The sequence below is a fragment of the Euphorbia lathyris genome, chromosome 3 (assembly GCF_963576675.1).
Source record: "Euphorbia lathyris chromosome 3, ddEupLath1.1, whole genome shotgun sequence".
Classification (NCBI taxonomy): Eukaryota; Viridiplantae; Streptophyta; class Magnoliopsida; order Malpighiales; family Euphorbiaceae; genus Euphorbia; species Euphorbia lathyris.
Window position 1 is genome coordinate 49,910,003 of NC_088912.1, and position 14,806 is coordinate 49,924,808.

Here is a 14,806-nt window from a genome sequence, read left to right on the forward strand (position 1 = left end):
AGTTCATCCTCGAGTAATGAAGACAGTTCAGATGAACATCCGCCCGGAAAGCCTAAAAAATTCATACATATTAAAGATCTCTATGATGTAACAAGAAATCTTGATGATGAATTAACTCTTTATTGTCATTTTGTTAATGATGAACCAACAGATCCAGAAGAAGCAATGAAAGATGAAAAATGGAGAAAAGCCATGGAAGAGGAGATTCATTCGATCGAGAAAAATAATACATGGGAGCTGACATCACTTCCGGCCGGTCAAAAACCCATTGGAGTTAAATGGGTGTTCAAAGCAAAGAAAGATGCAAACGGTGAAATTGTCCGACATAAAGCAAGACTGGTGGCAAAAGGGTTCAGTCAACGACCCGGAATTGACTACAATGAAGTTTTTGCTCCTGTTGCCAGAATGGAGAGTATCAGACTGATAATTTCTGTAGCTGCTCAACACGGGTGGAGAATCCATCAAATGGACGTGAAATCCGCATTTCTCAACGGATATCTGGAAGAGAAAATTTATATCCAGCAACCACCTGGGTATATTGTGAAAGGTCAAGAAAATAAAGTGCTAAAATTGAAAAAGGCACTTTATGGTCTTAAGCAAGCACCACGAGCCTGGAACAGTCGCATTGACAAATATTTTCAAGAAAATGGTTTTGTCAAATGCCCACATGAATATGCCCTGTATGCAAAGATGAAAAATGGAGATATGTTACTTGTTTGTTTGTATGTGGATGATCTCATTTTTACAGGGAACAATCCTAAGATGTTTGAAGAGTTCAAGAAGACAATGGCTCGTGAGTTCGAGATGACTGACATTGGTCTAATGTCATATTATCTTGGCATTGAAGTGAAGCAGAATGACAACGGAATTTTTATTTCTCAAAGTGGTTTTGCAAAGGAGATATTAAAGAAGTTCAAGATGGAAAATTGTAATTCTGTCAGCACGCCAGTAGAATGTGGAATCAAGTTGACAAAAGATGAAGGTGGAGACAGAGTCAACCCGACATTATTCCGAAGCTTGGTCGGAAGTCTCAGATACTTGACGTGTACGAGACCGGATATTCTCTATGCAGTCGGCTTAGTAAGTCGATACATGGAAGCCCCAACGGTGTCACATTGGAATGCAGCAAAAAGAATTCTCCGTTACGTGAAAGGTACAACTAATTTGGGATTACTTTATTCAAAAACTGACGATTTCAAATTAGTTGGATACTGTGATAGTGATTGGGCCGGTGACAAGGATGACCGAAAAAGTACAACTGGTTTTGTATTTTTTCTGGGTGATACCGCATTTACATGGAGTTCGAAGAAGCAGGCAATTGTGACGATGTCAACCTGCGAAGCTGAATATGTTGCTGCAACCTCATGCGTCTGTCATGCAATTTGGCTCCGAAAATTGCTAAAAGAATTTCAGATGAGTCAAAATGATCCAACAGAGATTTTTATTGATAATAAATCTGCACTGGCATTAACGAAAAATCCAGTGTTTCATGATCGAAGTAAGCACATTGATACGAGGTATCATTTTATTCGAGAGTGCATTGAGCAAAAGGAGGTGAAGCTGAAGTACGTGAAAACTCAAAATCAAATTGCAGATATTTTCACGAAGCCGCTAAAGCACGACGTGTTCAGTCAGTTGAGAGCCTGGTTGAGAGTCACAAAAAATTAAGTTTAAGGGGGCATGTTAAAAAAAATATAAACTTAATTTTGGTCAAAATAAAATAAAACAAAAAATTAATCAAAAATAAAATAAAATAAAGACATGAAAATAATAATTAATTGGGTAGTTCAAAGTCATTGTATGGGTGAATGATATTATTGGTGCAATTGTCAAAGTCATTGTATGGGTTATGTATGAGTTTTTTTTATTTGTCCAAAATATGGACATTAGAATTCTTATTTAAGTAGATGTTATTTTGAGATGTAAGGTGTGAGTGAAATAATAGAAGAGTTGAGTGCTAGTTTTTTGTGCATAATTATTATCATCCAAATTACAAAAATTACAATTTCATCCTTCATAAATTATAATTTTAGTCCCTCTATTTCAACAATGACACCTAAGTAGAAACTCTCTCATTAAGCCACATCATACATGAAATACTCTAAAATTTTGCCAAGTTCTGCGTTTTATAAAGATAATAGATTATATTTTCAGTGGATCTCAATGAATTTTTTTAAAATTATTATCTGATGCATTTAGCGAGGTTATTACTTTATCTCATTGGCCTAAATTGCGACCGGAGAAAATTATTATTTAATCGAGGTTTTACTGTAAGACAAAAACCGAACCTAATAGATGGAAAAATAGAACTAAAAATTCTAAATTCATCGGTTTGATCAATTATTTTAGTCCGGTTCGGTTTTTGAACACTTTTAATTGGAGATAATGTAAATCGAAATTAATTGATCTCAAATTGTGAGTTTTCGACCATTCAAAATGTAAAGTATTAAATTAAGACGAACAGTTAAATTTGATTAACTTGAGAGAATCCAAATCGCAATAAATATTAAGCCCATTTAGATTTAGGAGAATACTTAGGTAGGAAGCAACGCAACTTTTGAGGTTTTATAGGAGCAATACGCTTCCATTGTATTACGTACGTAGGGTTTTCAGAGTTTGAGAAGAGAGAGAGAGTATTCAGAAGAAAATTTGGTATTCTGATGAATCGACATTATCAAAGGTACCGCTTGCTTTACTCATTTATTGATTGTTAATGCTTCCCTCCAGATAAACGTTTTGTACGTTTGTTTAATAAATGTTTTTCCATATTTAATTGGTACATCTTACTCTGGAACCGTGAGATTGCAGCTCCATAAATACATCTTTTCAATTATCAGTAATGTTCAGTTTGTGAATGGATGGACGGCGAACAAATTTATAACTTATTTAATTAGTTTTGTCTGTTATAAGCAGAAGAAATAAGTTAGTTAATTTCCCTAACCCTAAAATTCTAATCTAATGATTGAATATTACTAGGATTGGGACTACGGACTGATTTAGTTCATGAAGTTAAATTACAAAAGGCTCGATTAAAGTCAAATTTAGTGCTCTGAAATGCACGCTTGAATTAATTATTCCATAATGGATGATGATCTTTTTATGACTTTTATGGAATAATTGATCCATTGTTTCCACTTTTTGTGGAAGATTGATGTTTAATCTGTTTTATATGAATCGTCTTGGATTGGTTTGTGTTCTTTTATGCATTCTCCAATAATTTTCTGGTTATTGATTCTTATTATGTGTTAGAAAGCAAGAAGACAAGGTTTCCTGTTTAAGAACCAAATCTGAGGAGAGTGCTTTAAAAAGAATCAAAAGAATGAATAGTCAAAACAATCATGAATGTGAAGTTGCTGATTACATTCGTCTGGAGAGTGAGTCTTGTGAGCCATTGCTTGCACAGCCTACTCCTATTTCAGTTGTTGATACCGGTATGCATTATATGTTTACGAATTTCTTTTCACACTTTTATGACTTTGATTTAATCAATCTCTCTTTTTCCCCTTCATTGCCTTGGATTCAACCTTGTCAAAGGCATACTAGTCGACAGCCTAGGTGCCTCTAAGACAGGGCAATCGATTGGGAGAGACATTTGGCGGTAAAGAGCTTTTTGGATTAACATTAGAGGTTTAAAAAGCTTATTGGTCCAAAAAGCTAATTTTGAAAAAGCTGATTTCGAGAATTTTTTCAATTAGTTTATTAATCCATCTCTCTTGATGGACATTTTTACCCCTAATTATTAACATTTAATCCCAAATAAATGTTATACTATGTCCTTATTTGTCATTTTACACAAACAGCTATTAACAATCAGCTAAGTTTTTTCAAACAAATTTACCCAATCAGCTAATAGTTAATGTAATTATCTAACATCTATTTGATAGTTGATTTGTTTGTATTAAAAGATTAGTCAATCTAGGTTTTCTTTGTCTACTGATTTCTTTACATTAATAGACTTAGTTGAGATAGATTTTAGGAATTAATTTAAAGTTACTTTTAGAAATAATAAAAGCGAATAAGTTGCCTAAAGCCATGAACAAAGACAATGAAAAAAAGAAACAAGCATTCTACTAGACTTTTTATTTTATTCTGAAATTCTGATTCTTGCATATTGAAGTAATGAATTCTTATAATAATATAAAAAAATTAGAGTAATTTACTATAGGTCTTATTCTGACTGCTAATCTGATTTTGACATGGTTTATATAGGTCTTTCACCTGAACAAACTTTTTCAAATGGAAACAATTCTGATGACAAAACAGATGACTTCAAATATAAGGATTTCATACCTTTACTTGTGGATCATACATCTAATGGGTTTTCTACTTCGAAAGAATTTGATATAGCTGCATCTTCCAATAAAGAGGTGAAGATTTCTCTAAATTTCAGTTTTTCAAGAAACCTTTCTTTTCAAAGTCAAAATCTAATTGCAGTTATTGGAGAAGTGGAAGATGAATGCCTCAGTAAATACAAAATTCCTGATTTCTCTTTGATAAAACTGTTGGAAACGGTTTGTGAACGTTTCTTGGTTGTAAATGCAAATACTAATGCTATAAATGTACTCCAAAATGCCCAGAATTCATTAATCCCAAGCCATTTTAAGGAAATGGAAAAAATGAAGAAGGTAAAGCTGCCCAAAATTGTAAAGTCTTCAAAGTTACACAGCAAGGAGGCTGTGAAGCCAAAGAAATATCCCATTTATGTGGATGATATTAGTCGAGGAGAAGAAAGTGTAGAAATTCCAATAGTGAATGAATATGGTGATGTAGAGTTACCAAATTTTTTGTACATAAAAGAGAATATGGTTCACAAAGATGCTCACGTGGACTTTTCGCTTGCTCGAATATCGGATGATAATTATTGTGCAAATTGCTGTGGAGATTGTGTATCTGCAGCCTTGCCATGTGCATGTGCTGGTGAAACTAGAGGTGAGTTTGCTTATACAATGGATGGATTAGTGGAGGAGGAATTCTTGGAAGAATGCATTGGTTTGAGTAGGCAACCTCAAAGAAAATACTTCTACTACTGCGACATCTGTCCTCTACAAAATGATCCGCATCAAAGAAAGGGCAGAAGAATAAAACCATGCAAAGGCCACCTAAGCAGGAGATTTATAAAGGAGTGCTGGACTAAATGTGGATGCAGTAAATGGTGCAGAAATAGAGTTGTTCAAAATGGCATACAAGTGCCTTTGCAGGTAAACTATTTTACACTTTTTTACTCTTAATTTACTCCACTCAGCTATAGATTGAATCGGCCCTCACTTGTGTTAATTGGCCGAGTCAGCCGAGTCTTTGCATAACTTCAGAAAAATTAAAATCAATAAGCACAACCTCTAGTGATAGATGGGTAGGTTCAGCTTGGGAATTTAAAAAACTCACCCACGCTCCCCATACTTGCTATGGTGCTCGTCCACTAGAGTTTATCACGGCAAGGAAGTTATAGAAAGAGGAAAAATCCAAGGGGAAGGGGAAGAGTTAATGTTGGTAACACAATTAATTCCTTATTTTAAGATAATAGATTTGGAAAAACTAATTAATAACCCATTTAAGATAATTAATATCCCATTTAAGTTGAGAGATTAAAAAAAAAAAATTTAATACTCCATTTAAAATGAGATATGAGAAAAAAAAAATACTCTTGAATATGATATATATTTTTTACTTTTTTTATAAATTATGAATTTAAACTAACTTTTACAATTTGATTAACGAGTCATGATTCACGAAATTAGAATTTCGATTCACGTCGAAACTCCATTTGATAACTATGTCAAAATTTTAGAACCTTAAACATCTTTTCACTAAGCATAATTAGAGTGTAATTGAGTTCAACTATTCATATCTACTACTAGTTGTTGCTTGTATGTAGCTAATAGAAGTTAACTGATTTTTCTTCCAAAATAGCTTTAAATTGATTGGGATGATTCTTATACTCTTGTTTCAATCCTTCCATTTTGATGGATTTAGAAGAATTTCGTTCTATTCAATTTTCATCAAAAAAGAAGTGGAAAGAGTTGATAGTTGTAGAGATTTATTGTATTTCAATAACAAATGAAAGGTTTCTTAAATTATGTGATTAGGTGTTTGCAACACCTGAAGGGAAAGGATGGGGTGTTCGATGTGTGAACTCTTTGAAAAAAGGTAGTTTCGTTTGTGAATACATAGGGGAAATTGTGACAAATTTAGAACTTTATGACCGAAACAAGGAAAGAGCTATTAAGCAGGAGAAACATACATATCCTGTACTACTCGATGCAGATTGGGGCTCCGAAAGGATATTAAAAGATGAAGAAGCTCTTTGCTTGGATGCAACAGAATTTGGCAACGTTGGCAGATTTGTTAATCACAGGTAACTTCTATGATGCATGTATTCTTCTCTCATCTCTTTAATCTTTTAAGTACGGGACCAGTTGCAGTATTGGGCCAACTTGAGGTGTCTAAGAGGATATTAAGCCTTTTAAAAACTTGAGATTGCTTTAAAAATGTGAAAATCTAGTACTATGTGATTTCAATCTCTATTAAATGGAGAAAAGTTGATATACAATGCTTAAGCTCTATGATGTGGTAAATTGATTTGATGATGTGGCAAGTTAACTTGTTAACACAATAAATTGACTCGATGACGTGATAAATAAATTTATTTCTGTGAAGCACTGATACGGGTACGCCAAATGTCATTTTTTTTAAATATGAGACATGGATATGATAGGAAATGCTAAAGTATACCTATTATCCCCACTTTTTTATTCTCTTTTCCATTTTTTATTTTCCCCATTTTTTTCTTTTGTTTTTTCGTTTTCTAATCTCATCTCTACTCTTTTTTTTTCTTCAATTTTCTAATCATTTTTTTTTTTGTTTTTCCGTTTTCTAATCTCATCTCTACTCTTTTTTTTCTTCAATTTTCTAATCATTTTTTTCTTTTTCCGTCAACAATTTTTTCCCCGTTTTTCCAGTTTCTATCATTGTTCTTCGTTTTTTTAGTTTTCCTTTTTTTTTGTATTTGTTTTGTTTTTCCTTTTATTGTTTTCCATTTTCTTGATTATCAAATTTTCGGGTTCACTTATTTTTTTAGGTAAAATATAAAACTAAAATATGAAATTATGATTAAAAACAAAGAATTCAAATGTGGTAAATCACGAACATACTAAGAAAATGAAAACTTTATATGAGTTAAATAAGTTAAATGAGTTGTTAGATATAATCATCTAATATAAGCTTGTTAACCCATTCAACCCACAAGTCATCACATTGTTACCTATAAAAACTACTTCTCATGGGTTGGATGAGGTATAACTAGAGGTGTCAGTTATCGAGCATGAGTCAACTCTAACCCAACCTAAAAACTTTCGTGTCATAATCGTGTTAATCTTAACAGTTTAGTATTGATTTCGTGTTGTTTTTCGGGTCACATGTAGTTTTACTATGTACATATGTCAATGTGAAATTTAAAAATATAGGAGCATATGGTAATATTTTAAATATGTAATGTCATTTTTGGATTAATAGGTTAATCCTAACCATCCAAAAATCCGTTAATATGGATCATATTTTAAATAGTTAATGCCATTTTTGGATTAACATGTTTATTAGTCACATTTTATTTTACTATCTTTATAAAGGATGACTTGTAATAATATAGGTGTGAGTTGTGTTTCCAAATACTCCCTCCATTCCATTATATAGGTCATTCTAGCAAATTAGTTTTTTCCCTAAATATAAGTCATTCTAGGATTCCAATGCTTATTGCCCAATAGTGACATGAGAGAGAATTATTTTTTGTATTGGTACATATGTTTTTTAATATTCCAATGCTTGTTGCCCAATAGTGACATGAGAGAGAATTTTTTTTAGTTAACCAATATATTTCTTAATTTGTGTGAAATACCCTAGAATGACTTATATAATGGAATGGAGGGAGTAATATTTATAATTTTATTATATTTATTAATAAATGTGACATGTAACAATAGAAGAGAATATAATACTAGATTTTAATATTCATGTCATTTTCGAGTTAGCATGTCAATCCTATGCAAATCAAAGATCTAAGTGTCAACCCAAAAATATCACATTATATTTAGTTAAGTTAAAATACATTTTTGATGAAACTCTTAGCTTTGTTTGTTATGCATTTTCTAATATTTATGATACGATTGACTTAGTTTGTGGCTTACATATTTTGATCAGATGTTGTGATTCTAACTTGATTGAGATCCCTGTGGAAATAGAGACGCCTGATCATCACTATTATCATGTATGTGATTTAATTTTCTTTCTTATGCCCATCTTTTTTTATTAATTCAAAAAAGAAAATGGTTGAACTAACATGGATAAGTTATTTTCCATCTTATTCAGCTTGCTTTCTTCACATCTAAGGATATCAAACCAATGGAAGAACTAACATGGGTAATTTCTTCTCTCTACTTCATTGATGATTATATTACTTAAGTATGCAAGTTTAGTATAATATTAAAATTATATTATTTTGTAGGATTATGGTATTGAATTTGAAGATAAGAATCATCCAATTAAAGCATTCAATTGCAAATGTGGAAGCAAATCTTGTCGTGATCGTATATAAGTCGGACCAATTTAGCCTTTTAAATTGAAAGAAATATCACATTAAAGCGTGATGAATTTTGAATTCACCTACTAATTTTAGGTCGACAATAAATTTTGCAGTTGGGATAAAGATGTATTAGAATTCATTTCAATTTCTCTTCTAGTATAAAGTAAGTTACAAGAAAACAATTCATTTTATCTTTTATTGCTTTCAACTTCATCTTATTATAATAAAAAAATTCCATCTCTTTCACAATACACACTCAATTTATTTTCCATTAGCCACATCTCTCCTGGGTGGTAGCCTCTTGTAAGGTACTTTGGTTTACACTTTTGTTAGGTGTTGTTCCAATCCAATGTTATCAGAACCGGATTGGACATCAAACTGAATTGGTAACTGGGCCATGAGTCACTTGGTCGGGTCGGATGGCTCGGATTGGTCGAACCGGATGACGTAATAAATAAATAAATAATTTTTATATATATTATTTTTATAAATTATATATATCCAAAAAAATTATAAACAACTTTTGGTTTGTTATTTTTTTGTCAACTTGAGGCTTAAATATATAACGGATAAATAGAATTTAGAATAACTTGAAATATGTCAACATATTCTATGTCATGCGATCTTTTTAACGGTATATTATAAACTCAAAACAGACAAGTGATGAATGAGAAATTGACGCTTAAAGTGAACCACTTGAAATGGTCTAGAAGAAGATAAAAATAAACTAAGCATTCTTATCCCACATAGGAAAGAAATGAGAATCTTAACTAGTTTATAAGTAAATGGTCTTCACAAGCCTTTAACCATTGCAGGGGGTGCAGTCGAGCCACCATCGGGTTAGGGGCACACAACGTGGGCGACGTGAATGCCGCACTGAAATGAGCTCTTTTAGACCGATCTCGTTTTGCTAAATTTAATTTTTTTTTTTTGTAATTTTTTTAAATATCAGCTCGGTGTGAACCGAGTTTGCACCAGTTTCTAGTTTAATCACCAGTTCACGCCAGTTTTCTAAAGGTAGATTAACCCAGTCAAGCTCGAACTGGACTTCCTGCCGGTTCCCGGTCCGAGTTTGATAACATCGTCCCAATTAAGGAGTACACTTATTTATTTGGTTTGTCTTATGTAAATATAAGTCAGACCAAATTAGCCATTTAAATTGATAGAAATATCACCTTAAAACGTGATGAATTTTGAATATTCACCTATTAATATTAGGTTGATGATAAACTTTGCACTTGGGATAAAGACGTATTGGAATTCATGCAATTTCTCTTTTAGTATAAACTAAGCTAGAAGAAAACAATGCATTTTATCTTTTATTGCCTACAACTTCATCGCATTATAATAAAAAAAATTCATCTCTTTCGCAATACACACACAATTTATTTTCCATTTGCTATAGTCTAGGCTCCATCTATCTCTTGGGTGGTACCCTGTTGCATGGTGATTTTGGTTTACACCTTTGTTAGGTGTAGTCTTTATTAATGAGGGAGCACACATATTTATAGTAATCACAAAAATCTTAGTCAAATTTGGTGCCACAATTTGTGGCACCATTTATGACAATAAATGTCAACCACTTCTCAATTAATGTATGATTGGCATACATGGCTACAAGGCTTTGAAGTAAGGCCATTCAATACACATACATCTTTGCACATAATGCAATATAGCCGCAAAAATTACTGAATTTTATATATATTATATATATATTTTTTTATAGATTATGAATTTAAAATGAATCTTACGATTTGATTCACGAGTCATGATTCACAAAATGAAGAAACACAATTCTATTATACTGTTTGAAATGAAAAAACAAAAAGAAGGATCAAACAAACACTTAAAAGTTTTGTTGAGCCTCATGCTATGCTTATACTTTTATTTTTGAATATTTCCATTTTGATGGATTTAGAAGAATTTAGTTTTATTCTATTTTCATCAAAAGAAGTGGAAAGGGTTGATAATTCTAGAGATTTATAATATTTCGATAACAAATGAAAGGGTTCATAAAATATGTGGTTAGGTGTTTGCAACACCTAAAGGGAAATGATGGGGGTGTTGGATGTGTGAACTCTTAAAAAAAATATAGTTTTGTTTGTGAATACATAGGGGGAATTGTGATGAATTTAGAACTTTATAATCGAAACAAGGAAAAGTTGTTAAGCAGGAGAAACATATATATCCTATACTAGTCGATGTAGATTAGGTCTCCGAGATCATATTAAAATATGAAGGAGCTCTTTGCTTGGATGCAACAAAATTTTGTAGTGTTGGCAAATTTGTTAATCATAGGTAACTTCCATGGTGCATGTATTCTTCTCTCCTCTTTTTAATCTTTTATGTGATGATATCAATTAAAGAAAGACAATACTAACTCCGATAAACAATGGATTAAATTTCAAATTTATTTATGTTCAAGTTACTAGTTAGTTCATACAATGTCACACCCGTACCGAAAAGTTTCAATTTTATAGCTCGATATTCGATCATATTAATCTTTTGTCTTATTAATTAATTTAATGGATATTATAACTATATCCTTGAAATTTAAATTGAAGTATGTATACATATCTATATGTTTATATGTATAATATTAATTTAACATTATTAAAAAAAGCCACGTGAATGGTGGACTCCATCTTATTTTATGAGGTAGTAAATAATAAAATAAAGACTAATATAAGCTGATAGAGAATTTCAATCGCGCACGTTGAAGCGTGGACGCAGTGTAGGCAACTAACTGAGCTAGTTTTAGGGGTATGAATGAGTTCTCTAATTAAGTTGTTTCAAAAAAGACTATTATATTAAGTATTAGCATTTTTATCAAGATTTTGAACCAGGTTTTGTTTATAGCTTAAAAACTATATAATATTCCATATTACTTTATTTATAAAAAAGAAAAGAAAAAGAGACACGTGTGGAATATTTGGGACACATGTAAAACATTTATAAAAAATATAATAACACTTGTTAAATATTATTACAAAGTCATCCATATGATGACACATTTTAGATAGAATTTGACACATTTTAAAATGTAATGTATTTATCTTTGAAAAAAAGTTTATTATCTTTTAGAACATAAAAGGGAGAGGATACGAAAATAAAAAGGGGGGAATTTAAGTGTTGTTTTTATTTTAAAAACACAATTATATGAAAAAAGGAGCAAGAATAAGAAAGTTCTTATATAGAGCTAACGATCTCATATGGACAAATTAAAGGTTCGAGAGGTTCAATATTTGGTGCATTAATTGTCATTTTCAATACGATTATAAGAGGTAATATTCGTATCTTATTGCTAGGATCCTAATTAGATTGTTAGAAATTAGAATAAACTATTTTTTTTAGAGATTTGGTTCAAGAGTCCGATAATATCGTCGGTTCAAATTAATTATACTGGTTTAGAGTTGCAATTCTGGTAAATAAAATAGTCCGATAAAAGTATTTGTTTTAAAATTTATGTTTAAGTCTATTTATATAATATTTGAGTGATTTTAATTCTTGGAGTTTGGTGAAATTATCAAGCTATGATTATTTTATGGATTTTGAAGACTAGATATATATTATTTAAAATATTTGAATATTGTGATTTTAATTGTAAAATAAATAATTGAATGATTTATGATTTTGATACTTTGGAATTGAGGTCGAGGAAATGAATATGAGAATTTTATGTTAATTGTTTCTGGATTGTCAACAATTATTTGAGAACATTATGATAATGATTTTGATATCCAATTAGAGTTATCCAGATCGGTGATTTCGATATTTGAAGACCATGTTCAGTGAGGAACATGACATGTTATACAGTCTAAAGACCTAATCAGGTATTGGCAGCGAAGTGTTAGGTAAGACCAATACGAGATTGGGTAAGTTTAAAGAGACGTTTCGACTATATGTGTGGTTTATGAATTGAAACGTAAGGGGAGAAACTCTGGGATGGATATACTATTTTAAGTGTTTTTTTTATAAAATTTTTATCTGATTATGAGCTGGCTTGATAAAAAGTTTATTGAATTATGAGTCACTTTGATAAATAATTTAGACTTATTTTGATAAAAAAAAATGCTAATTTAAAGATATCGATATTTATTTGTGATTTGATTTGATATGAGAACATGCTTTTAAGCTTAAAATTTTATATTGTTGGTTTCGATAAAATATTCGTGTATATATTTTATAAAATATATTTTAATTAGATTATTTTATATGAATTATTAAATAAATTCGGGATACTAAATATTGATTTATAGTCAATAACAGTATTATGACTATTTTTCGTGATAAAATAAAATTATATAATAATAAAGTGAAAAATATAATTAAATCATCAACGTCTCAATCAGCGTGTCAACGAGTTAAGAGAAATATAGATATATTAACAAGGTAGAACTACGTGGCTTTCATTCCCGATTTAAAGATTAAAAGATGATTTGGGATACGTAGGAAGCTTGATAGAATTATCAAGTCGAAGCCAAAATAAATAAAATTTAAATAGTTTGAGTAAATATTTGGCTTAATACACAAATAACTGTTAAAATATTAAACTTAATTTTGATTTAAAAAAAAATGTTAAGCATGATCACGTGAAGATAAGGAAGAAATCTTCCTTCAAAATGCATAGTCAAAATGCATTTAATTTGGTTGAAAAAAAAATATAAAGATAATGGTAGGTATGGACTTATATGTGGTGTTCAAATTGATAAGTATGTGTTTTTTTTAAATTCATGTGACTTTATATATATGTAAGTGTATTCCTGGAATGTTATGTTGAATAAAAAAAAAAACTATTTGTGTGATAATGTGCTTCCATCTTTAAAGTATAGGTTCTTCAATATAATTTTTAGTTTTTAGTTCCTCAAGTTGCAACAAAGTGGTATCAGAGCCACGTTACGAAAGTCAGTCTTCCGCAAAACAAACCCTACAAAAATGTCAGATGGTCTCAAACTTCCTTATCAATACCCTCAGCTCACCAAAACCAATTATTCAAGTTGGTGTATTCGAATGAAGGCGTTACTTGGATGTCAAGATGTCTGGGATATAGTCGAAAAAGGCTACGTAGTCCCAGGTAACGAGGCAACGTTGACACAGGCAGAAAAAGATACTCTGCAGAAAAATCGCAAAAGCGATCAAAAGGCGCTTACTCTCATCCATCAAGGTTTGGATGAATTAATGTTCGAGAAAGTAGCCGAAGCTACGACCGCCAAACAAGCGTGGGAAATCCTACGAGTTTCTCTTCAAGGGGAGGAGAAAGTTAAAAAAGTTCGTTTGCAGATGCTGAGAGGAGAATTTGAGATGATGAGGATGAAAGAGACGGAAGCCATTAGTGATTACTCATCCTGAGTAAAATCTGTCGTAAATCAGATGCGGCAGTATGGAGAAAAAATTGAAGAGTCCAGAATTGTTGAAAAAATTATGTGATCACTACTACCAAAATTTGATTACGTAGTGGTGGCTATGGAGGAGTCCAGGGACATCAGCGAAATGTCCGTTGATGAAGTTGTAAGGTCACTACAAGCACGAGAGGAGCGGTTTGAGAAACGAAGAGAAGATTTCGCAGAACAAGTCTTAGCAACAAAGGCTGTGTTTAAAAATGGCGAAAGTAGTCAGTCCGGCAGAGGACGCGGAAGAGGTCGAGGAGGAAATGGTAGAGGACGAGGATGTGGAAGAAATCAAGGCAGAAATGAAAACGACAACAACAATAATGACAGAAGCACTCAAGTCACCAGAGGCAGAGGAAGAGGCCGAGGACGCGGTCAAGGAAGAGGAAACTGTAGGCCGAATGAAGGACGCGACAAGTCCAGCATTCAATGTTATAATTGCTCTAAGTACGGTCACTACGCGGTGGAATGTTGGAGTCCGCCTAAAGAGGTAGAGGAGACTGCCAATAATATTCTAGATGAGGAAGTAACTGGCACATTGTTACTTTCCTACGAAGGTGAAGAAAATCGCGAAAATAATATATGGTATCTTGACAATGCGGCAAGTAACCATATGTGTGGTGACAAGAAGATGTTCGTGGAGCTTTATGAATCCGTTCGTGGTAATGTTGTATTTGGAGATTCCTTTAAGGTTCCTATTACAGGCAAAGGAACCATTCTTATTCGGCTCAAAAATGGCGCTCACCAGTTTATTGATAATGTTTATTATGTTCCCAACATGAAAAGCAATATTTTGAGTTTGGGACAATTACTGGAGAAAAATTATGAAGTTCACATGGTGGACCGG

General features: G+C 31.9%; 1 protein-coding gene across 2 annotated transcripts; it reads left to right on the forward strand.

Moving 5' to 3' along the window:
- The first annotated feature begins 2,543 nt into the window (after positions 1-2,543).
- Positions 2,544-8,722, forward strand: LOC136223760 (histone-lysine N-methyltransferase SUVR4-like). 2 transcript variants are annotated; one of them, XM_066011922.1, is made up of 8 exons: positions 2,544-2,680; positions 3,250-3,431; positions 4,210-4,367; positions 4,578-5,198; positions 6,084-6,352; positions 8,191-8,257; positions 8,359-8,409; positions 8,495-8,722. In XM_066011922.1, the coding sequence occupies exons 1-8, from the start codon at positions 2,661-2,663 to the stop codon at positions 8,582-8,584; spliced, it is 1,458 nt and encodes a 485-aa protein (XP_065867994.1). In that variant the 5' UTR covers positions 2,544-2,660; the 3' UTR covers positions 8,585-8,722. The 2 variants fall into 2 exon arrangements, with proteins under 2 accessions (XP_065867994.1, XP_065867993.1); XM_066011921.1 differs by having other exon boundaries at positions 4,210-5,198.
- Positions 8,723-14,806: the final 6,084 nt, after the last annotated feature.